Genomic DNA, 27286 nt, shown 5'->3' on the forward strand with positions numbered 1-27286 from the left:
ATCCGGCGCCCCAACCGGGACTAGAACCCGGTGTGCCGGCGCCGCAAGGTGGAGGATTAGCCTATTGAGCCACGGCGCCGGCTTGCACTGGGTTTTTTACAAGCCACTCTGAGGACCAGCAGTGTCTGCCCAGGCCACAGGCACCTGCAGAGTGACGCGGCTGGGCCCAGTGAGAACCCTAACACACCCATGGACATCCCAAGTGTCTCCAGTGACCAGCCATGGGCCGGACCCCTCCTGACACCTGTTCCCGCTCCCGCGGTCCCCTCCTCCAGGGGGCCAGCCTCACCCTCACCCGAGCCACCCCATTCCCTCCACAGCAGATGGCACACAGGCAGGGTCAACATGCACAGTTTATTGGCCTTTCCTCGCTGGTCAGGGAATGACAGATGGGGTCAAAGGTAAAGGCACACCCGATGTGTTACGACTGGCTGACACGCCAGGCTGGTCTGAACTGACAGGCCTCCTGTTTCGGAGCCTCAGGAAGCTTGTGCCCAGGACAGAAGCACTCGTTCAGCCAAATCCCTTCCACCTGCTGGAGCAGAACCAGGCGCTGCCCTGGCCCGGCCTGCTGCTGGCTCCCACACCAGGCATCTCTCTGCCCGGGCTGCCACAGCTGGTGGGATCACTAATGGTGCCAGGCCTTGGCGCCTCGACGTAAACACACAAGCGTGGCTGGCTCTGTCCACACAGACAGGCAAAGTGACTGATCAGCAGGAGGTCTGTAGCACAGACACTGGGAGAGGACTGTCGTCAGCATGAGATAATGACCCCAAACCACAAGCAGTGACCACAGGCAGCCGGGACGGGTAAGTAAGAAAACATAACCATGGGAGTCGACGCCACCTCTAACAACCTCCTAGGACAGTCTGCTCAAGGGTCTTTCAGGCCTTTTGACTCAACGTGGTCCCGAAGCACAGGGACCAGAAGTGGTGTCTGCCCAGGGCCCCGGGGACCATCGGGACTATCCAGGCCTCTGTGCTTAGAGCGTGTCACGGCCACCTCAGCCCCTGAGCCCGGGACGGAGGTGGCTTCCCGGGAGAGCAGCTGGCCTGGTCCTAGCCTCCTGCTCTAGCGCTTCTTCTTGGTCTCCTTCTTGGGCCTCTTGCTTGCAGAAGGCACCACGGCCTTGGGCCTCCTCGACACCTCCACGTTCCTGGGCTCCGCGGGCTCCTGCGTGGTGAGAAAAGGAGACGGTGCTTAGAGGAAGAAGCCTGACACCAGCCACCTGAGCTCAAGCTGAGGCCTGCACAGAAACACCAGGGACAGGGGCGGGCCCACACAGACGTGGGGCTGCCGGGGGTCTCACGGGCCTGGCGGAACCGGGGCTCCATGACTTTCCAGCTGAGCAACCTGTGGGCTGCTCACTTCTCTTTCTCCACCTTGGTCCACTCACCTGTGAAATAGACGGGCTGAAGGGAGGAGGCAAAATCGCAAGCAAAGTGCCCAGGAGCTGGCGGCTGCGCCCAGCAGCTCGGGGGTCACTTGGGCCAGGGCCGGGGCAGAATGGGGGATGGGGAGCTGGCCGAGGCTCTCCTGCCGGCCGCCACGCTCCTCCTCCCAGACAGGCCACAGAAGGCCAGGGCTGGGGGAGAGGGCAGCTGGCAGGTGGGCAGGCACCACCTGTGTTCTGCGGAGCCTGGCAGAGCCAGCCTCAGGGTAGAACTCCGGCCTCTCTCTGTTTCATCGATTTCAACATTGTGATTTGTTCTTTGTAAAATTTGGTTGAAACCAAGGCTTTGCTGCTTTAACCAAAAAGGTTTCAAAGTCTCAGATCCAGCCCTGACCTTCACTGTGCTGATAAAGAAGGTAGAGTCCAGGGAGGGGACACGGCCTGTCCTGGCCCCTCAGGCTCATGTCACAGAAGGATCTGGAACAGACCAGTCCTCTCCTCCTCTGGGTGGTAACCCGCAGTGTGCTGCAGCCAGGAGGGACAGGCCACAACGTACTGAGGCCGACCACAGGGGTCCGAGCGGCCAGCAGTGCACGCACAGAAACTTGCTCTGGATGGAGCCCCTCTGCCGAGCTCAAAGCTGGGTGCCGCCTCCACTTTCAGTGGGGCCAGTTCAGCAGAGGTGGGGACACCCAGCTGCTGGCCCAGTGCTTCCCCCTCCACATCCCACACTTTCTGGCACCTCCCAGACCTGCCCTCCATCAAGCTGTCAGAGACTGGGACTGGCATGTTGCACTGTCTTGGACCACGTGCAGCCCCACCCCCTCCCACAGGCAAAGCAGTCCCAGTGACCCTACCGCTCGCTTCCAGGCTCCCCACCATCCAGGAGGCACGCCAAGCCCCGTGGACCCAACCTCCTCTACGTCTCGACTTGACCCCTCTCTCTGGTATCCAGGTCCCCTGCTTCAGCTCTGCCAGCCTGCTGCCTCTGCCCCATCCCTAATGCACCGCCACAGGAATTCTGCTAAAGCACAGATGTGACCGCTGCACCTGTCTCAGACCTGCCACTGGCTCCCCCATCACCCTAAGTCTCATGTCCCACACCTGGGATGACACAGAGGAGGCCACCTCTCCAGCTACATCTGGGCTCTTCTCCATGCCCACTGGTCAGGCCCCAGGACCGCCCCTGGTCCCTTCAATCAAGAGGCACCTCCTCTTTCCCTGGCCTGGCACATCTGCTTCTGGTCCAGCTCCCTGTTAACGTATCCTGGGAGGCAGCAGATGATGGCTCCATTGCTCGGGCTCCTGCCACCAACAAAGCAGACCCAGGCTGAGTTCCTGCCTGTTGCGAGCACTTGGGGAGCAGACAGAAGATATCTCTCAACCTCTGTCATTCTTTCAAGTATATAAAAAATAAACTTTTACACCCACGTGAAAGACCCAGAGTTCCAGGCTCCTGGCTTCAGCCGGGACCAGCCCCAGTCATTGTAGCCATCTGGGCAGTGAACCAGGGGATGGAAGATCCGTCACTCTGCCTTTCAAATAAATACTGAGTATTTTAAAAAGGAAGCTGAAGCCACTCTTTTTCTATGGCCCAGAGAACACAGGCAGATTTGAATCACAACATAAACTGCCTGAAGCATGGCCAAGTGCAGCTACCAATAACACCGGTCACCGTGGCAGTCGCTGACAGGCACTATTACAACCTGCCAGGCCCTGTGCTACCTGCTCTGGACCTGTCTTCTTTTAGCCTCACAAAGCATCACAAACAGCCTCATCTCAAAAACAAGGAACAGAGACTCCAAGAGCACATGTGATTTGCCTAAGGTCTCAGCTGGCCAGCAGCAGAGCCAAGAGTTGAACTTCACTCTTTCGATTTTTAAGTTATTTACTTAATTTGGAAGGCAGAGTGACAAAGAGAGAAGGAGCGACAGAACTATTCCATCCACTGGTTCACTCCTCAAATGCCTGTGACAACAACTAGGCCAGGATGAAGCCAGGAGCCAGGAACTCCATCCGGATCTTCCACGTGGGTGGCAGGAACCCAAGGACTGCAGGCCATCACCACTGCCTTGCAGGCACGTAGGCAGGAAGCTGGATTAGAATGGCGTAGCTGGGGCTAACCAGACACTCCAGTGCCTCAACCCGCTCTGCCACAACAGCGGCCCCAAGCCTCTCGATGGTCATGGCTCCAGATTCCGCCAGGTGTCCTGGGGACCTCTGGACTCCAGAGGCCTTGAATCTCAGTGAACTCTGAAATCTGCTCTCTGCTGAGCAGCCCCACAAACACAGGCTGACCCTGGAAAGACAAACAGCTTACTCTTGGTTCTGTCAGCCCCAGGTCACCAGGAGCCCCCTTGTTTGTGACTAACGCTCCCGCAGGAGTCAGGAAGGTGGGCTGTGCTCCAGAACCACGCTGGGTTTTTCACGGCCAAAAGCAGCTCACTGTGGGTGTGTGTACAGATCACAGCTGTCGAGTCATCTGAAGGCATTACCCGGCTCCTCCTCACTCCAGACCTCCTCTCCTCCCCGCCCGCCGGCACCTACCCAGTCACCTGAGCCAGAATTCTACCTCCTCCACGGCTTCAGGGCCCCACAGCTGCTCTTTCCTGCCCACTCCGCTCTCCGAGGAGCTCGGCTCCACCGGGCCCTCCAGACACCCTTCTCTGCCCCGGCTCCGACCACAGGCTCCTGCCTGCCCCCCGTCTCGCATCCCTCCAGACACCCTTCTCTGCCCCGGCTCCGACCACGGGCTCCTGCCTGCCCCCCGTCTCGCATCCCTCCGTTCTCAGCATCCTGCGTGCTGTTTTCAGTCCATTCTCCTGACACAATGACAGCTACAGTTCTGATCTCGTCTCTTTGCTGCTTTAAAAGCCCTGCTGGTTCTTCCCAGTATGAGTAAGTTGCGAGAGACTCGGGCAGCCCCAGGGCCATTCCACTTCAGCCTTGGCCCCAGCTCCACGCATGCCCTCCCCCTTCCCCAATACAGCCCGCTCGCTCTGTCACTCTGTCCCCACAGACTCTGCTGCCTTTCAAACTCCGTTTCAACACTCCGCACGACCCACTGGTGCCGCCTGTGGGTCCTAGGCCGAGCACAGTGGGGAGAGAACGAGCGTGCAGGCTCAGCAAGCAGATGTGTGCCACACAGGTGCTGCTGACCTCGGGTCCCTGAGCCTGGGCCACCCTGACGAAACAGCCACCACGAGCCACCTTTTACTGGCAGGGAAACTGAGGCAGAGACTGCGCAAATGGCCCAGGGCAGCCCAGCTGCCACCTTCCCGCAGGCTGCGGGGAAGCAAAGATGGCTGTCACCCATGAGAGCTGGATCCCAGGGTCCCAGCCACAGAGCCTGTGGCTCCACACTCTTAGCTGTGAGGGAGGACCCTGAACAGAAGGCTGACTTTTCGTTTCTCCTCTAGTTCTGCTGCTGGAACAAGCCGGGCAGACAGCTGCCCCCAGACCCCACAGCCACACCCCACACCTTTCAATCTGGGCACACTGCCCAGCCCCAGGGGCAAGTCGCAGCTTCCCCACCAGTCACTTGACAGAGTGAAGACCACCCTTGCGCAGGGGCTCCCCTGTGGAAATGGGCCCAGCTACAGCCGCCTCCCGGGCCTGAAGTCGCTGCTCTACATCACGTTCCAGTGACCGGCTCTGCTCCACCAAGCACCACAGGGCCTTGCAGCAGAGACGGCGTGCTGAGTCCTGTGACTTCGACCACACGGTCCCCGTGGACTCACTGTGTCGTCAGGGCCCCGGTGTCCTCCTACACGGACAGAAACCACTTTTCCTTGAGAAGGGTCTGGAGGGAGAAAGCCACCCTCACAAGACTGAGGCGGGGTCACCTGCCCCGCCGTGTCCCTCGTGCTTGTGGGTGGGGACAGAGAAAACCTCGCAGGGATGGAACCAGCACCGGCATTGAGAGACTTGAGGACCAGCTAAAATGGGGAGTGGGAGAGGCCAGCAAGGAGCCCAGGCCGCGCCTGGCAGGAGAGGAGAGCTGCGATTAGACAAGACAGCCCCAGAGCGCCTTCCAGACACGACCCAGCGCCACCCACAGGCCCTGCCCCGGCTGCTCAGCGGCTCCCTCTGTGTGCAGCTGTCGCCCGTCCCTGCGAGCAAGGACACACCCCAGACCAGGGGCTGTGGAGGGCAGGTTGCCACCATCACCCTGCCCCTACAGAGCCATCTTGCAGGAATGAGTCATTATGTGGAAAAACTACTGCCCAATCCCACCACAAGCCCCTCTCAAGCCTGACAATTACAGAGCAGGGGTGGGTGCTTGCCTAGCGGGTAAGACACGCACCCCCACACTGGAGCACCCAGGTCCAACTCCAGCTCCGCTCCTCATTCCAGCTTCCAGATGGTGCAGACCTCCCTCGGTGATGGCGCACGTAGTCGCGCTCCTGCCCCCAGCGTGGGAGACCTGGATTCCCGGTTCCCGCTTCAGCCTGGCACAGCCCTGGCCGTTGCAGACACTGGAGGAGTGAACCAGCTAATGGGAGCTTGCTAATTCTCTGCCTCTCAAGTAAAATACCACAAACCAGAGCGAACGGCAGGGCTGTCTGTGAGCTGAGCAGTGCTTGCCCGAGTTACTCCCTCGCTCACGGCAGCCCTCACTGGCAGCCAGCAGCTTGGTTTTACGTCAAGGCCCTGTGCCAAAACTCCCAATAGGGTCCTGCCCTTCCAGGCAGTGTCGCACTGTGCCACGGGCAGGCGGCATCCTCCTCGGGGCTCCAAACACCGCTGGGCTTTCTGGCTGACGGAGAAGCCTGTGTGGACATCCTGTGTGGAAAGCCACCCTCGCACCACTGACATTCTGCTAAGTTCTCCTCTACAGCCTCACAAGGCTGGCCATCTGCTGTCTCTGCCCAGCACCCCCTTCCTATGGGGGCCCTGCGCTTCCCCCATGCCACGGGATTCTGGGGGACTCTCAAGGTGGCCACAGGGGAGGGCAGCTCAATGCAGCCTGGCCGGGATGGCACCCACGCCCCCTCCCACCTCAAGCAGAGGCCTTCCGTGAGCTTGGGAAGGGGAGCACAGGTAGAGCAATGGCTGCTCCCCCTGCCAAGTCCTGAGTGAGGAGGATGCCACTGGGACCGCCGCAGCCTCCTCCCCTGCCAGACACACAGCAAGAGCCCAAGAAGGAAGCCAGCACCGCCGGGGAAGCCGGGAGCTGGACAGACAGGGCCCTGAAGCCCTTGAATCCAGCTCTACCTTGAAATTCCAGTTCCAAGGGCCAACACCGTCCCCTCTGGGGAAGTCGCTGCAGCTGTTTCCAAACCTTCAACAGGAAATGCAACCAGCAATACAACACACAGGACAGCGAGTGGGAAGAAGGCACCTGCCTTCTAGGAGCCGGCAGCCGGCTGCCGAGATACGACAGAAACTCCGGAAGAGAGTACGGCAGTCAACAAGGAACTACCAGGACAGTGGAGGATTAGCTGCCAAGGGAACCTCTGCTGTCTGCTACGTGAGCTGTGGAACTGAAGGCCGTCCACCTGCTGGGGGTCACCAGGATCAGAGTTCTGTGCAGTCCCTGCTCCGATCTGGCAGGCTCCTGGGAAGCAGACTACCTCCCCAGAACACGCACCTGAGACACCAACATGGGCTCCGTGTACATTTTCAGAGCTTCGCAGACGCCTACACCTGTGCAGGAACCCCGGCGGGTGCAGAGGTCTCCTTGAAGGAGAGCAGTCTGAGGGGGGCGCAGTACTGGCACGCGGGACCCCGCCTCCTGTCTCTGTGGGGACTGGGTTCCCACGTGCACTCCCCTGGACCACTCGGTGGCTTTCGAGGGGCCACACTCTCCTGCCCACCGCTCTACCCTTCTCCTGGGAAAGCGAGAGGAGTGCAGCCTCCAGCTTTGCTGCCCAGTGCTCCGAGGCCTGTGGGAACAGAGCTTCCGCCACCCTGGACCTTCCTGCAGTCTCTCCCAGGACCTGACCCTCCTCACACACTGGCCTTGGCTGCCCCAGGCTGAGTCAGCTGCAGTTCCTTCCCTGGGGATTTTGGGACCAGGGCCAAGTAGGACAGCAGCCTCTCTCATGGGACGCTGCAGCTGAGAGCTACACACTGTGAGGCTGTCAGTGGCCACGGCTCCTCTCATCATGGGGACTGGGAGCAGTGAAGGGAGAGGGCCATGAGGAAGGGAAGGGCACGGAGAGGGGCAGGTAAGAGCGTCCCTGCTCCCACCCCTTCCAAGGTCCTGGCTGCACCCTGCTCGTGGGTTCCGGGACAGCACCCACACCCTCTCAGACTCTATGTTATGTGGAAACCACTGCAGGCAAGTTGGCCATGCCCCGCCTCAGGCCTTCCCTTGAAAGGTCTGTAAGTCGTCCTCCGGGTTTGAAGTAACAAGGCTGTGTTGATGAAACAGTCCTCAGGCCTCCTCCCCCACTCCTCCTGAGCTCTTCCGTCCCACTTGCAACGTCTTGTTGTTATTTCAAAGTGAACACATCTGAAGTGCACGTCTCCTGTGCCCCCTTGAAAGCGGCTTCTGGGAAAGTGCCCAGGAGCTGCATATTAAAATCACCTGGGCACGTTAACAAACTATGGGTCCAAGGCTTCAGAGAACCACCGAATCAGAATCTGAGGGTACGCCCCAAGCCTTGCAAAGTCCCCAGCCAGTTCCACCGTGAAGCCAGGAGGCGGCCACGGACAGGCAACCGCACCCCCACTCCCTGGGCCCTGCCCCCAGCAAACACTCAGACCAAGTTTTCCCTCTAGAGCCTAGCAGGAGCCCCAGAACCCTTTTCACTCCAGCCGCCGCATCCCGGACGCGGCGCGCCTGTCATCCTGTGACAGAAAGCAGCGGTGTGCAAATCTGCTCTCACAGTTTAGAACCTGGCCTGCAAGAAAACGCTGGGCTATGTCAGGCCCAGCTCAATCAGACAGGCAAATGTTTCTTTTCTCGGGCCTCAGTGTAACGAGGTGTCAATGAGAAACCTTCTCCTTTGGCTCGGAATTCTGGAGGCCTGGGTTCTGATGGCGTGAACCGGCTCTGGACCAGGAATGGGGCGAGAGAAGAGCAGGAGGCATTTGTGTGTGTGCCTTTCCTTTCCCTGATCACCCCCAAAAGAGCTTTCAGATCATCTGCGGAGTTCTGAAGTCATCAACTAGTGGCAAAAATCAGCTCACTGCAACAACAGGAAAGACATTCTTTTGCTTTTCAAAGGCTTTCCCATCAGCTGGAGCCAAAAATACTATCTTCTGACCCAAAAAACCACTGGTAAACCTTGTTTCTATGGTCCTGCCCCAAGCAAAAGGGCAAGAGAGCATGACTGCTCCCAGGTCCATCGCCTCTGCCCCATCGCCGCCTCCTGCCACCTGCTCTCCCAGGTTCCTCCCTACGGTCCTCAGGCTGGCGGCCCCCACTCCCCACAGGCTCCCTCCCTCCCTAGCATCTCCTTGTCCCCAAATTAAAGCCCATTCCTTGCCCACCCGCACCCCCCAAATTCCAAATTCCAGGCCTCCATGCAGCACGCTGTGGGCACTCCTTTCCACTTAGTTCAGAGCGGGGGGGGGGGGGGGGGGGCGCGTGAGGGAAAGCTGCCCCCCAGGAGGAAGCTGGCGGCCGGAACCCAGTGTAACTGGGGCCTTGGCTGCCCTGGTATCGCCACACAAATTACATCAACACTGTATCTGTTGCTACTGAGTCACTGGAATGCTAAAAAAAGAAAGGCAGAACAGTGAGCTTCAGTTACGAAGACAATTCACTTGCAAGAGCCCCATTCCCTCAACTGCAAGATGAATTAAAATGAGATGGGATGTATGATATTTATATTTTAAAAGATGAGGCTGTTATCCCGAACTAACCTCTCAGTGCAGGGGGGGGGGGCGGCAGGGCAGCACATTTTTGAGCCCTTTTTGTCAAGTGCCTGCCCCAGATAATCTGTGCCACAAGAACTTCGTGGAGAACAGCGAAGGCCGCCTTTTCTCAGGCTCGCTGCTCTGACCCAGGCCTCGGAGAGTCAAGAACACAAGAGGTGAGCAGTTTCCCAGGGCTCCACGCGGCCACACACCTCTGACCACATCTCAGCCAATACAACCGCCACATTCATCACCACCTTCCCTTGGGACGCTTAGCGGACTTCAGCAGCGGCCAGCGACAATGGAAGTGTTTGTTATTTATAACTCCCAATAGCAGGCACGTCTGTGAGGCGAGCGTCCTTGAGCACAGAGGGTACGTTTTTAAAGTGTGATACAACCATGGGTGGAAGAACTCCAATCGAGACCGCCTTCTCACAATACCAGAATAAGTGACGAGCAGAACGCCCCGCAGCAGGCGCCTGGCCATGCTCACTGAGGTTCCCGCTCCTCACTGAGGAGCCCTTGCCAGCTGCTCCTCCTCCCCTCCCTGTCCCCTGAACCCTGCAGAGCCTCAGGCCCTACCCTCTGCCCTCTTCTCACCTGGCCCCGTTCTCTCCCTACCGTGGATTCAGTGACCTCTGACTCACTCCGAATGCTGCCCAGCACTCCGCCCAGTTTCTCCACCTGCTGCAGACCTATCAAGCCACCTGCTTCCTTTTTTTAAAGTTTTGTTTTTTTCCTTTTATTGGAAAGGCTGAGTGATACACAGCAAGAATCAGAGAGATCTTCCTGGTTCATTTCCCAAATGGCTACAATAGCCCGGATCAGGCTAGGCTGAAGCCAGGAACTAGGAACGCCATTCGGGTATCCCATCCCATGTAGGTGGCAGGGACCCAAGTATGTCACCCATCTCCTGTTGCTTCCTAGTCGCGTTAGCAGGAAGATGGATCAGAAATGCCCTCTCCCCTCAACTGCTTACTTGCTAGAAGCATGCAGCCATTAGACACCTGTTTAAAACTGAACTTGGGGGCAGGCGTCATAGCATACAGGGTTAAGTCGCCATCTAGGAAGCCTGCATATCATATGGGAATGCCTTGGATGGAGTCGCACCTCCAATTCCAATCCAGTTTATTGCTGATGCACACCCTGGGAGGCAGCAAATGCTGGCTCAAGTACCTGGGTCCCTGCCATTCACTTGAGAGACCCAGATGGAGTTCCTGGATCCCAGCTTAAGCATGGTTCAGCTTCAGCTATTGTGGCCATTTGGGGAGTGAACCAGAGGATGGGAGGTATCTCTCTCTGTCACTCTGCCTTTCAAATAAGTAAAATAAACTTTAAAAACATAAATACAGCCGGTGCCGCAGCTCACTAGGCTAATCCTCCGCCTTGAGGCACCGGCACACCGGGTTCTAGTCCCGGTCGGGGCGCCGGATTCTGTCCCGGTTGCCCCTCTTCCAGGCCAGCTCTCTGCTGTGGCCCGGGAGTGCAGTGGAGGATGGCCCAAGTGCTTGGGCCCTGCACCCGATGGGAGACCAGGATAAGCACCTGGCTCCTGCCTTCGGATCAGCGCAGTGCACCGGCCACAGCGCGCCAGCTGTGGCAGCCATTGGAGGGTGAACCAACGGCAAAAGGAAGACCTTTCTCTCTGTCTCTCTCACTGTCCACTCTGCCTGTCAAAAAAAAACAAAAAAACAAAAAAACAAACAAAAAAAAGCATAAATACAACTGAACTCACTACAGGTGTTCGGCACAGCTTGAAATGCTTGCAACCCATATCTTAGTGCCTGGGTTTGAGTCCTGGCTCTACTTCCAAATCCAGCTTCCTACTAATGAGCACCCTGGCAGGCAGCAAGGGATAGCTCCAGCACTTGGCTCTCTGCCACCCACATGGCAAACCCAGACTGAGTTCCAGGCTGCTGGTTTTGGCCTCTCTCTCTCTCTCTCTCTGTCTCTCTTTCAAATACATAAAACTGAACTTGGCATGTTTCTTCCTCAGCCTAACCCTATGCTTGCTCCTTTTCCAAGTGCCCCACTGCCATCTGTCAATCCCCATCCTCTTCCTGGCTACACCAACTCCAGGTCATTGTGATCGTTAAGACTTGGATCTCCAGAATATACTGTATATCGTTAAGAAAAGAAAGGTGTAATTCTGTTTAGCAGTATTCTGCTTCTTATGCATCAAAGGGGGCTAGGAATACAAATGTATACACAGCATACATATACATACGTGTTTATGTTTTCAAAAAGAAACAAACCGGTGCTGTGAAGACACTGCCTGCAGTGCCGGCATCCCATATGGGCGCCAGTTCGCGTCCCACATGCTCAGAAAAAGTTCCCGGCCTCTGGCTTCAGCCTGGCACAGCCCCGACTACTGTAGCCATTTGGGGAGTGAATCAGTGGATCTCTTTCTCTTTCTCTCTCTCTCTCTCCCTCCCTCCCTCTCTCTCCCTCTCTTTCTCTGTTACAATAATTGGAAAACAAGCTTTCAAACATAAGATAAAAAGATAAAAGGTATCAGTATAAAATCAAATAAATCGGGTGGCTTGTGGCATAAGCCACCATAAGGATGCCAGCTCAAGTCCCGGCTGCTCCACTTCCCATCCAGCTCCCTGCTAATGCTCCTGGGAAGGCAACAGAAGATGGCCCAAGTATCTGGGCCCCTGCACCCACATGGGGGACCCAGATGAAGCTCCTGGCTTCAGCCTGTCCCAGCCCTGACCACTGCAGCCATTTGGGAAGTGAACCAGCAGATAAAAGATTTCTGTCTCTCCTCTCTCTCTGTAACTCTGCCCTTCAAATAAAATAAATAAATCTTTTTAAAAAATAAGTAAAAACATTATAATCTTAAATTTGAAATACCAGAACAAACTCACAACTTTTCTTTTTATTTGAAATGCAGAGTGACAGAGGGAGGGATTGAGAGAGAGCAAGGGATCTTCTATTCACTAGTGCTGGCAGTGTGCACGCCCCCAAATGACCACAACAGTGGGGGCTGTGCCAGGCCAGAGCCAGGAGCCTGGAACTCCATTCGGGTCTTGTGTGTGGATGGCAGGGGCCCGAACACTTGGGTCATCTTCCACTGTCTTCCCAAGTGGATCAGCTGGGAGCTGGTCAGAAGCAGAACAGCCAGGACTCTAACAGGTGCTCTCATACGGGATGCTGGCATCACTAGCTGCAGCTTAACCCACTGCACCACAACTCTGGCCCCACAACTTTTTTTTTTCTTTTCTTTTCCAGATGTATTTATTTGAAAGGCAGAGTTATAGAGAGGCAGAGGGAGAGAGATTTTCCATCTTCCACAACAGCTGGAATTAGGCTGATCCAAAGCTGGGAGCCAGGTGCTTCTTCTGGGTCTCCCATGTGGGTGCGGAGGCCCAGGCACTCAGACCATCTTCTACTGCTTTCTCAGGCCATAGCAAAGAGCTGGATCAGAAGTGGAGCACCCAGGTCTCTAACCAGTGCCCACATGGGGTGCCGGCACTGTGGGCAGCAGCTTTACCCAGTACACCACAGCACTTATCCCACTTTTTCTTTCCTTAAAAAAAATATTTAGGAGAGGGTATTGTGGCACAGCAGATTAAGCTACCACTTACGATGCCAGTACTCCATAAAAGACTGCCAAGAGCTGGTTTGAGTCCCACTGCTCCACTTCTGATTTATCTCCCTGCTAATAAACCTGGGAAGGCAACAGAAGATGGCCCCACCGCCCGCACCCTTGCCACCCATGTAGGAGAAAAGGAAGAAGTTCTTGGCTCCTGGCTTTGGCCTGGCCCAGCTCCAGCCAGTGTGGCCATTTGGGGAGCAAACCAATAGATGAAAGATCTCTTTCTGTTACTCTGCCTTTCAAATAAATAAGTAAATCTTAAAAACAAAAAACAAAAACAAGACCACAACACTGTCTCCCCTGGGCAGCAGGGAGCAGACAGCACTGCCCCTGCCTAGGTGAGATCAGGTGCTGTGCTTGGTGTCCACCCTCACTGCACCCTGCACTTCTGAGGGATAATTCTGAATGTACTGACATCTGCCCCCCCTCAAGGTCTAGAAACCCCTTGAAGGTGAATACTCCATCCTTCGGCAGTTCCAACATGTGGCAATCGATCCAGGCACCAGTAAAGTATCAGTCGCACGGTTCAGTCCAGCAGGTGAGACTTCAGGGCCCAGGAAATCACAGAAGCCCAGCCCAGGCCCTGCAGATCTCGGCTGCGGCAGAATCTATTTTCACACCCAGAACCAGCTGGGCATTCACAGGAGCAAAGGGCCACAGGAGGACTCACCGCCTCTGAGGACTTGGGAATGGGTACAATGATGGCCAGCACACAGATGAGCTGGAAGATGGCCCCCAGGAAGAGTCCGTACCGCAGCAGGTTCTCCAGGAAAGTGGGCTCAGGCACTTCAGGAGGTGAGAAGTCAAGGTCAGAGGCCATGGTCCAAGCAGCTTGCCCCTTGAGGTCTTCTCTGACTCACCAGTCTCCACTGCCAACTTCTAAATGCAAAGGGTAAATGTCATATTTCTACAACCGACTTAAATCATCTTGTTCATACAAATGCACCCAGGGCCAGGCAGCCACGTGGAACGTTAACAGTTCTTCCACCTAAGGAGAGGATACACAGATAGCCACTGAACCATTCTTTCAACTTTTTCTATGCTTTAAATTTTCCAAATACAAAGACAAAAGGTAAATGCAAAAGGAAATACTTCAACAAAAATCTCAAAACTATATACATTTACTGAAGGCCTGTTGTATTCCACGTTTGATTTATTTACTTATCTAGTCATTCTTTCAGCAAATTATTAAACGTCAAGCACTGAAGAGTAAGCAAAACAGACAAATCTTTGCATTCTTGGGGACTACATGCACAGAACAGACAGACAATGAATACACTAAAACATGCCAGGCGGTGATACTGTTTAGGAAAAAAAATCTTTAGCAGAGCCAGCGTTGTGGCGCAGCAGGTTAAACCACTGCCTACAATACTTCCCATATGAGTGCTCCACTTCTGATCCAGCTCCCTGCTACTGGCCTGGGAAAGCAGCAGAAGATGGCCCAAGTCCTTGGGCCCCTGCACCCATATGGGAGACCCTGATAAAACTCCTGGCTTCAGTATGGTCCAGCCCTGGCAATGAACCAGCAGATGGATGACCTCTCTCTCTGCCTCTGCCTCTCTGTAACTCTGCTTTCAAATAAATAAATAAATCCTTTTTTAAAAAAAAAAAGCCATGTGGTGGTGGGGTGCAGGCACTGTGGCATAGTGGGTTAAGCTGCTGCTTGTGATGCCGACATCCCATGTCAGCGTGCCAATCTGAGTCCTGGCTACTCTGCTTCTGATACAGCTCCCTGCTAATGTGCCTGGGAAGACAGCAGAAGATGACCCAAGTTCTTGGGCCCCTGCCACCCATGTGGGAGACCAGCATGAAGTTCCTGGCTTCAGCCTGGCCCAAACCTGGCTGTTGCAGGCACTTGGGGAATGAAAGGGCAAATGGAGGATCTGTTTCTCTCACTCTTTCAAATAAATAAATCTTTAAAAAAAAAAAAAAAAGAAGAAGAAGAAAATATATGAGATACCTCTATGACATTGGACTTGGCAATGATTTTTTTGGCTATGATATCAAAAGTACAAAAACAACAAAAATAAATTGGACTTCACATCAAAATTAAAAGCTTTTGTATACACATACACCAGCACATTATCCAAGAGAGTGAAGACAACCTAGAGAATGGAAGCAGGTATTTATAAATTATATATCTGCTAAGGGTCAAGTACTCAAAATATATAAAGAACTTCTATAATGTAATAATGCAAAAAATTGAAAAATGGGTAGAGAGGTTGAATAGGTACTTCTCAAAAAAATATCCACAAATGGACAATAAGCACATGAAAAAACGCTCATGACCACTGGTCTGAGGCAATGCATCTGAAAACCACACAGACATCACCTCACGCCTATTAGGACGATCATTACTGAAAACAACAAAGGAAAATAACAAGTGGTGGTGAGGACACGGAGAAATCAGAACTTCTATGCCCTGCTAGCGCAAATGTGAAATGATGCAACTTGTGGGAAAGTCTGATGACCCCTCAAAAAGTTAAAAACAGAATTATCCTAAGCTCTAGCCATTCTGCTCCTACCTAGGAAAGCAAGGACTCAAACCATTGTGCACAGCACCAGTTTTCATCACAGTCAAAAGACAGAGCCAAGAGTCCAGCAGATGAATGAACAAAATGTGGTGCGTATACACATATACATGAGATTACCACTCAGCTTCTGAAGGAAGGAAATTCTGATACACGCCACAACGTGGCTGAATGCGGACACCTTACGGAATGTGAATAAACGTAAGTGAAGCCAGATATATGATCACAAATACTGTGTGGTGCCGCTTATGTGAGGCATCTAAAAGAGGTAAACTTACAGAAGTAGGACAGAGGGGCAGCTGTGGCCCAGCAGATTAAACCCCACTTGGGATACCCATGTCCTGTATCAGAGTGCCCGGCTTGGAGGCCTGCCTCCACTTCCCATCCAGCTTCTGCTGATGTGTCTGGGAGGCAGCAGATGATGGTAACGTAAGAGCTGCTGCCACCCACAAAGGAGACCCAGATGAAGCTCCTGGCTCCGGCCTGCCTGCTGTGTACATCTGGAGAGCCAAACAATGGACGGAAGATCTCCCTCTCTCTATCACCTTGCCTTTCAAAGAAATAAAACTCAAAGTAAAAAAGCCAAAAAAAAAAAAAAAAGTTAACAGGGCCTAAGGGGGAGGAGAGCTGGGAGTTATTTTTTAATGATATAGAGTTTAATTTAGGAATCTAAAGAAGTCTGGAACTGGACAGTGCTGATGGCTCATAAGTAACACTATTTTACACTAAAAAATGGCTACAACGGTCAATCTTATGTTATATACTTTTTTTTTTTTTTTGACAGGCAGAGTGGACAGTGAGAGAGAGAGAGAGACAGAGAGAAAGGTCTTCCTTTGCCGTTGGTTCACCCTCCAATGGCCGCCGCGGCCAGTGCGCTGCGGCCAGCGCACCGCGCTGATCCGATGGCAGGAGCTAGGAGCCAGGTGCTTTTCCTGGTCTCCCATGGGGTGCAGGGCCCAAGCACCTGGGCCATCCTTCACTGCACTCCCTGGCCACAGCAGAGAGCTGGCCTGGAAGAGGGGCAACCGGGACAGAATCCGGTGCCCCAACCGGGACTAGAACCCGGTATGCCGGCGCCGCTAGGCGGAGGATTAGCCTAGTGAGCCACGGCGCCGGCCATGTTATATACTTTTAACACAATAAAATAATTTCACTGTTTCTTTTCATTTTTTTTTCTTTTTTTCTTATGATTTCACTGGCTCATTTCCCAAAAAGCCTCAATGGCCAAGCTAGTCCACACCAAAGCCAGGAGCATGGAACTCTAGCCAGGTCTCCCACATGGGTGCAGGGGCCCAAGCACTTGGGTCATCTGCTGTTTCCCCAGGCACAAAGAAGAGAACTGGATGGGAAGTAGAGACAGGACTCAAACGGGTGCTCAGTTATGGAAGGCCAGCCTCACGGGCAGCAGCTTAGCCCACTGTGCCACAATACAGGCCCCTCTTTTCGCTTTATTATTATTTTCTAAAGACTTTTTATTTATTTGAAAGGCAGAATTAGAGAGACAAAGAAAAGCCAAACAGAGATCTTCCAACCATTGATTCACTCCCCAAATGGCTGGAATGATCAGGGCTGGGCAGGCCAAAGCCAGGAGCCAGATGCGTGCAGGGGCCCAATGACTTGGGCCATCTTCCGTTACTTTCCCAGGTGCATTAGCAGGGAGCTGGATCAGAACTGAAGCAGGCAGGACTCAAACAAGCACCCATAAGGGATGCTGGCGCTGCAGGCTGTGGCCCTAACTGCTGCACCACAGCACCAGCCCCATCGTTTTGCTTTTTAGGTGTGGCTATCAGAATCTTCAGAATCACACACCTGGCCTGGAGTGCACATCTGGGGGCCGGCTGGCAGGAGAGGCCATCCTGAAGACTTCCTCTACCTCAGCTCTGTGGCTTCACACAGAGCTTGGCAACATGTTCCCAAACGTGACATGCCCAAATAAACACAGGCTTCCAGGGAAACAGAGAGGGACTTCCACAATGTGTGCTGTTTCCTTTTCAACCTGGGCCAGCAGGATGGCCACGCTTCACTTTATTGTAACTGTCTACTTTGCAAACGCTCTGCAAAGCCTGAAGCACAGATCTCTCAGAATTTTCAGAGCTGGCAGATCCTCATCCTCCCAGGATGGAGTTGACTTCTGGAAAGAAGCCAACACCATCTGGCTCCAAGCGTGGTGAATCAGGTGGGGCAGCCAGTTCAGGAATGCCATTTTTGGTCAAATACAAGGTACGACTCCAGGCAGACTGTTTGGAGTGGCTCATAAACTGGCCCTGGAGTGAATTCCAAGGCAGCTGTAGGAACATGCTCAGGGGAGCAATGCACGCACCGCACAGGGCAACCCCTGTGTGTACCAAGAGGGATGAAAGTGTCTCATTTCTTTAGCTACACCTCATCAAGTCAAGTGTCCTTGGCCCCAGGCTTTATGCTGAAGACTGTAACAAGCCTACTGGGCTTATCATACTCAGATGCACTCATGCTGCCAACAGCAATACCTAGAATACTTAGTGCTACAAGAGAAAGTCAGGGCCAGGAGGCAGGAAGCAGCGAGCACAGAGCCGACTACCACCACTCAGCTGCACTCTGGGCTAATCTCTTGACCCCTCGCGCACTGGATGTTCTCAGCAGCCAAGCAACAACAATATCTATTCAAAGCTATAACACACTCAAGTTTTTTCTTTTAATGGCAATTAGGCAATATATAACACCAGTCATAAAAGCAATTATATCCTTTGATTGAATCAGTTACTTCCTAGAATTTATAGTAAGGAAACAATTCAAAAGAAAAAGCTTCTGGGTACAAAGAAGTTCATGGCAGTGCTATTCATAATATTGGAAAAACAGGAAGCAACTACAGTGTCCAACAATAAGCAAGCAGTTAACCCTGCAACAGTACGTACGCCACAGTAGAATCCCCTTCACTAAATGGCAATGTAATCGGTACACCTACATTGTGCTATCAGGTCAGCAGCAAGCTTTTGCAAAATTATATTAATTTTAAAAAGTAAACAGCCATATAAATACTGTGATTACAACCATGTATAAACTGATTTCATTGGCTAATAGTTAAAAGAGGCCATAAGAAAATATCAGTAGCCGGCGCCACAGCTCACTTGGCTAATCCTCTGCCTGCGGCGCTGGCACACCGGGTTCTAGTCCCGGTCGGGGCGCCAGATTCTGTTCCAATTGCTCCTCTTCCAGTCCAGCTCTCTGCTGTGGCCCGGGAAGGCAGTGGAGGATGGCCCAAGTGCTTGGGCCCTGCACCCACATGGGAGACCAGAAGGAAGCACCTGGCTCCTGGCTTCAGATCAGCGCAGTGCGCTGGCCGTAGCAGCCATTAGGGGAGTGAACCAATGGAAGGAAGACCTTTCTCTCTATCTCTCTCTCACTAACTCAGCCTGTCAAAAAAAAAAAAAGAAAGAAAGAAAAAGAAAAGAAAATATCAGTAGGGCGGGCCAGCGCTGTGGCGCAGCGGGTTAACACCCTGGCGTGAAGCACCAGCATCCCATATGGGCGTCAGTTTGAGACCCGGCTGCTCCACTTCCGCTCCAGCTCTCTGCTGTGGCCTGGGAAAGCAGTGGAAGATGGCCCAAGTCCTGGGGACCCTGCACCCACGTGGAAGACCTGAAAAAAGCTTCTGGCTCCTGGCTTCAGATCGGCGCAGCTCTGGCTGTTACAGCCAACTGGGGAGCGAGCCAGCAGATGGAAGACCTCTCTCTCTCTCTCTCTCTCTCTCTGCCTCTCCTCTCTCTGTGTTACTCTTTCAAATAAATAAATAAAATCTTAAAAAAAAAATCAGTAGGGGCAGGCATTCTAGTGCAACTGGTAAATGTTGTCATCCCATGAGGTCGCCAGTTCATGTCCCAGCTGCTCTACTTCCAATCCAGTTCCCTGATAATGGCCTGGGAAAAGCAGTGGAAGATGGCCCAAGTGCCTGGGGCCACGACACCCACAAGGGAGACCGGGATGAAGCTCCTGGCTCCGTGCTTCAGCCTGGCCCAGCCCAAGCCATTGCGGCCATCTGGGAAGGGAACCAGTGGATGGAAGATCTCTCTTTGTGTCTCCCTCTCTCTCTCTCTCTCTCTCTCTCTGTAATTCTGCCTTTCAAATGAATAAATAAATCTTTATTTTAAAAAAAGATTTATTTTATTTATTATTCAGAGTTACAGAGAGACAGGGAGAGAGAGAGATCTTCTATCCTCTGGTTCCCTCCCCACATGGCCGCAATGGCCAAGGCTGGGTCAGGCCAAAGCCAGAAGCCCAGAGATTCTTCTGGGTCTCCCACGTGGGTGCAGGGGCCCAAGCACTTGGGCCATCTTCCATTGCTTTCCCAGGCGCATTAGCAGGAAATTGGAACAGAAGTGGAACAGCCAGGACTCCAACTGGCACCCATACGAGATGCCAATGCCACAAGCGGTAGCTTTACCCTCTACTATACAGTGCTAGCTCCAAAATAAATTTTTTAAAATATTTAGTTACTTATTTGAAAGGCAGGGTTAGAGAGAGGCAGAGGCAGAGAGAAAAGTCTTCCATCTTCTGGTTCACTCCCCAAATGGCTGCAATGGCCAGAGCCAGGCTGATCCAAAGCCAGGAGCCAGGAGCTTCTTCCAGGTCTCCCATGCGGGTACAGGGGCCCAAAGACTTGGGTCATCTTCCACTGCTCTCCCAGGACATAGCAGGAAGCTGGATTAGAAATGGAGCAGCCAGGACTTGAACCAGCTCCCATATGGGATGCTGGCACTGCAGGCTCGGCTTTACCCACCACGCCACAGCACTGGCTCTCCCAAAATAAACATTAAAAGAAGAAGAAGAAAATATCAACAGCTTGTTCGACCAGTGCCTATGGTGCCGTTATCTCATACAGGCACGGGTTCAAGTCCCAGCTGCTCCACTTCTGATCCAGTCAGGGAAAGCAACAGGGAATGGCCCAAGTCCTTGGGCCCCTGCACCCACGTGGAGACCTGGAAGAAGCTCCTGGCTCCTGGCTTCAGTATGGCCCAGCTCCAGCCATTATGGCCATTTGAGATATCTCTCTCTCTCTCTCTCTCTCTGCCTTTCCTTCTCTGTAACTCTGAAATTCAAATATACTTATTCACATTTCTTGTAACCAAGTGCGTGAGCCCCTGTACCTGCATAGGATCAGCCCAGCTCCAGCCGTTGAGGCCATCTGGGGAATGAGCCAGTGGATGGAAGACCTACCTCCCTACCTCTCTCTCTCTCTGCCTCTGCATAACTCTTTCAAATAAATAAATAAATCTTTAAAAACAAAACCAAAAAAAAAAAAAAAAAAAAAAAAAAAAACAACCAACCACCACACTGCAACTAACAGTAACTTAACAATACTGGTTTGTTCATTGTGATAAACGTACCACACCAATGTAAAGTGTTAATAACAAGGGAACCCAGGTGTGGGGTAAGAGAATTCACTGCAGTATCTTCACAATCACTTTTTTTTTTAAAGATTTATTTATTTATTTGAAAGTCAGAGTTACACAGAGAGAAGGAGAGGCAGAGAGGTCTTCTATCCGCTGGTTCACTCCCCAGATGGCCACAACGGCCAGAGCTGCACCGATCCCAAGCCAGGAGCCAGGAGCCAGGAGCTTTTTCATGGTCTCCCAGGCAGATGCAGGGGCCCAAGCATTTAGGCTACCTTCTACTGCTTTCCCAGGCCATAGAAGAGAGCTGGATCGGAAATGGAGCAGCTGGGTCTTGAACTGACGCCCATACGGGATGCCGGCACTGCAGGCAGCAGCTTTTACCCACTATGCCACAACGCCAGCCCCTAAAGTCTAATGTAGAGGCAGGCATTCGGCCTTGCGGTTAACATATCCACATCCCATATCAGAATACGTGGGTTTGATGCCCAGCTCCAGCTTCTGACTCCAAGGCCATCTCCCAGGAGTGACACGTGAACACCACCACGTGGGACTCCAGGATCGTGTTCCCAGCTCCTGGTTTCAGCCCTGGTTAGCTGCATGCATTCGGGGAGTGAACCAGAAGACCCAGCCTCTCCAGGAACTGGTAATATTTTTCAGTCCAAACCTTTCCTCCATCTGTGTAGCTGTCTGTCACTTGCATAAATGGTTTGGTGCCACTCGTTGCAGGGGGTCCTCGCTGAAGTCTTTGGACAGGCTCGGCGCTTTCTGGTTGCACCCACAAGCTCAATGCCGTTTCCACTTAACTAAGCACGTGGCACTCACTGTGCGGTAACTTTTGGGATTTAAGGGGCGGCAGTGCAACTGGCACCAGCCTCCTTTTCCTTCGTCACACTCTCCCAGACAAAACATTCGTTCTTACCGTAGATCTTAGCAACCTCGGCATTCGGCTTTTCTCCTTTCCTGATGAAGTTGAGAACCCTCACCTTTCCACTTACAGGAAGCACTTTTCGGCTCCCTTTTGGCACATGGGTTGCTAGCATCGCTGCTCCTGCGCTTGGGGCCATTACTAAGTAAACTACGGGTCAGCTGCGACACGGGGACAGGTGCTCTGATAACCAAGCAGCCCGCTGATCTCGCTGGAAACGGGGACGCTGAACGTCCCGCGCAGGACTGCAGGAGGCTTCCTCACTCTACTTAGAACGGTGCTCAGTGTACGACTCACTATTCTGGAACAGCCCATGCAAGGCTGTGCTGGCGCTGTGGACCGTAACACCGCGGATGAGGGGGAGGACTACCGTATTCACTGCTTAAAGAGGACACTTCCACCCCACGCACGCACGGTCCACCCACGGAGGGCTTCACGGTCACCATCTCCGTTAGTGCTCACATCGAGCCCCCGTGCCTGCTCGAGGGAGGAGGCCCAGACGAAATGTCATCCGGCCACGGTTACACAGCGACTCGGGCCCCGCTCAGGGTTCGAACCCCGGCCAGCCTGACCTGGGGCTCAGGCTCCTCCTATCGCTCCACCCGTGCGAGGAAAGTCCGGGACACGGCCGAGAGGAGCGCAGGCTTCCGGCCCGGGCTCTGCATTAAGGGGCTGAGCTTCCCTGGAACTCAAATTCCCCTCTGCAAGTAACTTTCCACCACGCGCCGCCGGAAGTGAATCCCGCTGCCCGCCGAGCGACGCCCAGCACGGCTGAGCAGCACCGCCAGGATCTGCAGGCCGCCGCGCCCGAGTCCTCCCCGGCTCCAGGTTCCGCCGCACCCCCAACCCCGCCCCGGCCGCAAAGAACCTGTCCCTCAGCCGCCCTGCGGCACTCACCTCCAGCGCCACCGAGCAGCTACCCCGGAAGCAGTTTCCCCAAGACCCGCCCCTAGCCCCGGAAGTGACGCGCCCTGAGGCTCGAGGCGCTCAGCTCCACCCCCGTCGGTTGGTGTGAGGCGTGCATGGCTGCTAAGCATTTAGAGAGCATGTGTAATTCTCCAGGCCCTGCGACCAGTTGAGCACGTTTATAGAAGCCGTAATTCTACGCCTGGCCCTGGCGTGGGAGCCTACAATGGCAGAGGGAAGACAAACGATACATCTTCTTGAGACAGAAACAAATCGTTATCTGCCTCGGGGGAGACCTGTGGGCGGGGGGACAGACGAGAACAATTTGGTGAACACGCCTCGGGACAAGCGGAAGGCGAAGGAACAGTTCTGTGGCAGGCGGTCGGGTCAGGACTGGGCTGAATCATAAGGGGATGAGTAACACAGGGGTTACAATGAAGAGGGGTGATCAGGGACGGCCTCTCGGAGGAGGAGGAAGAAGCATTTGCGGTGTGAAATGAAGAATGAAAAGGAATTGAGCAGGCAAGGAGAGAAGGGAAAGGGCTTGGTGGGGCGGAAAGGCTGGGTTGTGGGCAAGTGTTTGCAGCGTAGGAATAGCTGGGGGTGGGGAGAGGGCAGTGGCCCTAGCTGCTAGTTGAGACACTTGGGGGACTGGCGCTGTGGTATAGCAGGTAAAGCCGCCACCTGCAGTGCCTGCATCCCATATGGGTGCCAGTTCGAGTCCCAGCTGCTGCACTTCTGATCCAGCTCTCTGCTACAGCCTGGGAAAGCAGGGGAAGGTGGCCAAGTCCTCCATGTGGAGGCCTGAAAGAAGCTCCTGGCTTTGGATTGGCCCAGCTCTGGCAGTTGCGGCTATTTGGGGAGTGAACCAGTGGATGGAAGACCTCTCTCTCTCTCTCTCTCTCTCTGCCTCTGCCTCTGCCTCTCTGTAACTCTGCCTTTCAAATAAATAAATAAATCTTTTAAAAAAGAATGGATGAGGGAAACGGCCACTGCCTGCGTCGCTGGCATCCTGTATGGTACCAGTTTGGGTCCCAGCTGCTCCACTCCCAATCCCGCTCCCTGCTGACGTCCTGGGGAAAGAAGCGCAGGAGACCCAGATGACACTCCTGCTTCCTGGATTTGATCTGGCCCAGCCCTGGCCATTGTGACCCTTTGGGGAGTGAACCAGTGGATAGAAGATCCTCCCTATCTGTCCCTCCCTCTCTGTGGTGTGGGGAGCAACTCGGACTATACTGTTACTGGAATTAAGACTTATTCTATGCATCTGCTCTCCCACTGTGGGGAGCAACTCGGACTATATTGTTACTGGAATTAAGACTTATTCTATGCATCTGCTCTCCCACAATATGGCGCTGGGAGAGAAGAAAGAGGCTTCTACACAGCTGCCTCCAGTTCAACCAAGGAACTGTAGGACCTGCTCCTGATTGGAGGAGAGCGGCGTGCTCGGCGTATGGGCAGCCGAGTTGGGATTGGCGGAGGAGGACTATAAAGGAGGAGAGAGACGGCATGCACCAGGAACATCTAAGGGGAACATCTAGCTGAAGGAACACCTGTGCAGCCCCCGAGAGAGCCGGCCGGCGGTGTGCCGCTCCCCTGCGGAAGTGGGGAATGTGGCCAGGGGGAACTGCCCTTCCACGGAGGTGGAAGGGATAGTAGCCAACCCGGGAAGAACCAGCAGCAAACCCGGGGAGGGCCGAGCAGACGAAAGAACAGCGCAGGGTCCTGTGTTGCTCCTCCACGAAGAGGGGGAGTGACATAATGGTGCCGTGACTCGGATATGAAGCCTAGGCAGGGTTTAGTGTCGTTCCTCCACGAAGAGGGGGAGCGACACTCTGGAACTCTGACTTTCAAATAAACAAACAAATCTTTAAAAGAGAAGATGAAGGGGGAGAAGCGAAGGCCTCAAGGGAGCGGATATTTGGGGGGAGGGCTTGGCATTTCCCCGGAGGGGCCCACTGTGGTGTATGGATGGGGAGACCGTTCCGTGGTTTGAACTATGAGCCCCCTCCCCCCGAAAAACGACGTGGTGGAACCCTAACCCCCAGTAGCTCAGAGAGGGATATCCCTTGGGGACAGTCTCTTTACAAAGGTAATCGAAGTAAAACGAGGCCGGCAGAGTGGGCCCTAATCCGAGCTGCCCGAGAGCCTCTAAAGGCAGACTTGGACACGGATGCTCATGTAGGCAGAAACCGTGTGGAGCTGAAGGGAGACATTGAGATGATTCTTCTCTGTCGGAGAGGCACCAGGCTTCCCTGCCAGCCACAGGGGCTGGAGACGAGCGTGGAGCAGGAGGCACCAACAACACCCCGCCTCCCGAGCTCTGTGAAGATAAACACCTGCGGTGTAAGCCCCTCGCTTGTGCGACTTTGCTATGGCCGCGCTGGCACAGGATACACGTGAAAGCTGTAACTCTCCATACCCAGACGGAGAAGGCGCCAACGTGGATGCAGCCGTCACAGCTCCTTCCTCGCTTTTTTTTTTTTAATGATTTATTTATTTATTTAAAAGTCAATTACCAAGATGGACAGAAGAGAGAAAGACATAGAGCAAACAAACGCTTCCATCTGCTGGTCCATCCCTGGATGGCTGTAATGGCCAGGGCTGAGCCAAGCCAACACCAGGAGCCAAGAGTTTCTTCCAGGTCTCCCATGTGGGTGGCAGGAGACCAAGCACTTGGGCCATCTTCTAATGCTTTCCCAGGCGCATTAACAGGGAGCTGGGTTGGAAGTGGAGCAGCCAGAATACAAAGTGGTGCCCGTATGGGACGCTGGCATTGCAGGCGATGGCTTTACCCGCCATACTTCCAGCTGCGTTTTGCTCCTCTCTGTGCCCCTCAGGGCTGCGTTAGCGAGGGCCGCAGCACGGCGGAGAGCTCTGTGGCACGCTCGCTCCTCTGCGTAATGTCCACGTGAGCGCAGGCCTGCATGAGGGACGAGGAAGAGAGGCTCTGCTCTGCAAAGCAGTTTCCAAAGTCGCTGAACACGTAGCAGGGAGGCCGTGTTCTGAGTCTTCGCTGCAGCTGCCCTTCCTGCCACGGTCGCTACGTGTCAAGTACCTCGCACTTGTCAGTCCGCCCCCTCCAGCTGCCCCGTAAGGGAAGTTTGATTATCTCCACCACCGGCAGAGAAAGAAGCCCGGAGCTGGGAGAGTCAGTGGCTTCCCTGGGGCCGTGTGTGTGTGTGTGTGTGTGTGTGTGTGTGTGTGTGTGAGACCGTTGCACTCCCCAGCCAACCTGCGCCAGCCAGATGAGTGCAACAGGCATGCGTGCTCTGGGGCAGAGGGAAAGGAGCGGAAGGACCATCAAGGACTGAGGAATCTGCGAAGGCTTCCTGAAGGAGGTGATGTGATGTGGGTCCTGGATGCTGGGCTGGATTTGGCTGTGGAAAGAGGAGGGTGGAGACTAAGCCGCACTTTCCCAGCCCCTTCCCCTGGCCTGCGTGCTTCTCTTTCTGGGACACTTTCTCTGGCTCACCTCGGGACAGGCTCGTCCTCACACTTCAGGGCTCAGCCCAAAGATCACCTTCTCCCCAGAGGCCTCCCTGATGGCCCTTGGTGGCTGATGTTTTTTCCTAGAGGTGGCCACGGCAGTATTTCCCTTCCTGCTTTGAGCAATAAAACTACTGGGGGAGAGACGCTGGGGCAGTTTGGGGCATGGTACTTTCCTGGCCTGTGAGTCAGCCACCATGTAAAAAATGACAACCCTAAAGCCACCACGCTGGGAGAATCCCAAGCCATGGGGACAGAAAGCGACCCGGGAGCACCTGGCATCAGACCTGGCAGTAAAAACGCTGCTTAGGGGTGGGTGTTGGGGGGCAGCAGGCTAAGTCACCGCTTGGGACACTCGCATCCCTCCCCTGAGCACCTAGATGGAGTCTTGCTTCCACTTCTGATCCAGCTCCCTGCTAATACACACCCTGGGAGCAGCATGTGATGGCTCAAGTACTTGGGTCCCTGCCGCCTATGCTTCCTATGAGATTTCTCTTATATGAAAGGCAGAGAGCAACAGAAGGATCTTCCATCCCCTGGTTCACTTCTCAAATGCGCACAACAGCTAGGGCTGGACCAGGCTGATGCCAGGAGCCTGGCACCCCATCCAGGTTTCCCACATGGGTGGCAGGGGCTTGAGTACTCGGGCCATCCTCCACTGGCACGTCCTCCGAGGCACATCAACAGGAAGCTGGATCAGAAGCAGAGCCCTGGATCCCATGCTCTGGGATGGGGTGCCACTGTTGCAAGCCGTGGCTTCACTTGCTGCACCACAATTCAAGCCCCTAAATAAATCTTTCACATATAAAAAAGGGGGAATAAATGCACAAGAAAGCAAATATGGTAGAATGTGAGGTGTACAACCTGGGGGCTGGCCACACAAGTGCTGCACAATTCTTTGACTTTATTGTATATTTGAAATTTTTCATTATGAATTTGGGCAACAAAGAAGCCATCTTAGATGTGAATTCTCCAGCTGTGGACACGTCAGCAGACACCCAGCATTACCCCAACTTCTGGGCCAGAAAGCCAAGAGTTTAATAAAGACACATTTGGGGCCTCTGAGTATTGGGGTATGGACAGCAGAGTCTCTCTAAGCAAAGCCCCCTTGCTGTCCAGCACAGCGCTCTCCCTGCCTTACTCCCTCCACACCGGTTATCGCAGTCCGCGTTTCTCGTTTGCTGCCAGGGACGCACTCACCTCGGACCCAACAGCACCCAGGCTCCTGCTCTGGGCCTCCAAGAGCCTCAGCAGAAA

The 27286-nt window shown here is 54.1% G+C and overlaps 1 protein-coding gene across 3 annotated transcripts; it reads right to left on the reverse strand.

The window, feature by feature from the left end:
• Window positions 1-335: 335 nt before the first annotated feature.
• Window positions 336-27027, reverse strand: MANBAL (mannosidase beta like). Of its 3 annotated transcripts, none has more exons than XM_008256014.3 (3): window positions 22532-27027; window positions 13480-13688; window positions 336-1173 (listed from the first exon to the last, which is right to left on the reverse strand). In XM_008256014.3, the coding sequence occupies exons 2-3, from the start codon at window positions 13627-13629 to the stop codon at window positions 1072-1074; spliced, it is 252 nt and encodes an 83-aa protein (XP_008254236.1). In that variant the 5' UTR covers window positions 13630-13688; window positions 22532-27027; the 3' UTR covers window positions 336-1071. The 3 variants fall into 3 exon arrangements, with proteins under 3 accessions (XP_008254236.1, XP_008254237.1, XP_069907960.1); XM_008256015.4 differs by having other exon boundaries at window positions 21629-22542; XM_070051859.1 differs by lacking the exon at window positions 22532-27027 and adding an exon at window positions 22207-22490.
• Between the last annotated feature and the right edge of the window lie 259 nt (window positions 27028-27286).

The sequence above is a fragment of the Oryctolagus cuniculus genome, chromosome 11 (assembly GCF_964237555.1).
Source record: "Oryctolagus cuniculus chromosome 11, mOryCun1.1, whole genome shotgun sequence".
NCBI classification, from domain to species: Eukaryota; Metazoa; Chordata; class Mammalia; order Lagomorpha; family Leporidae; genus Oryctolagus; species Oryctolagus cuniculus.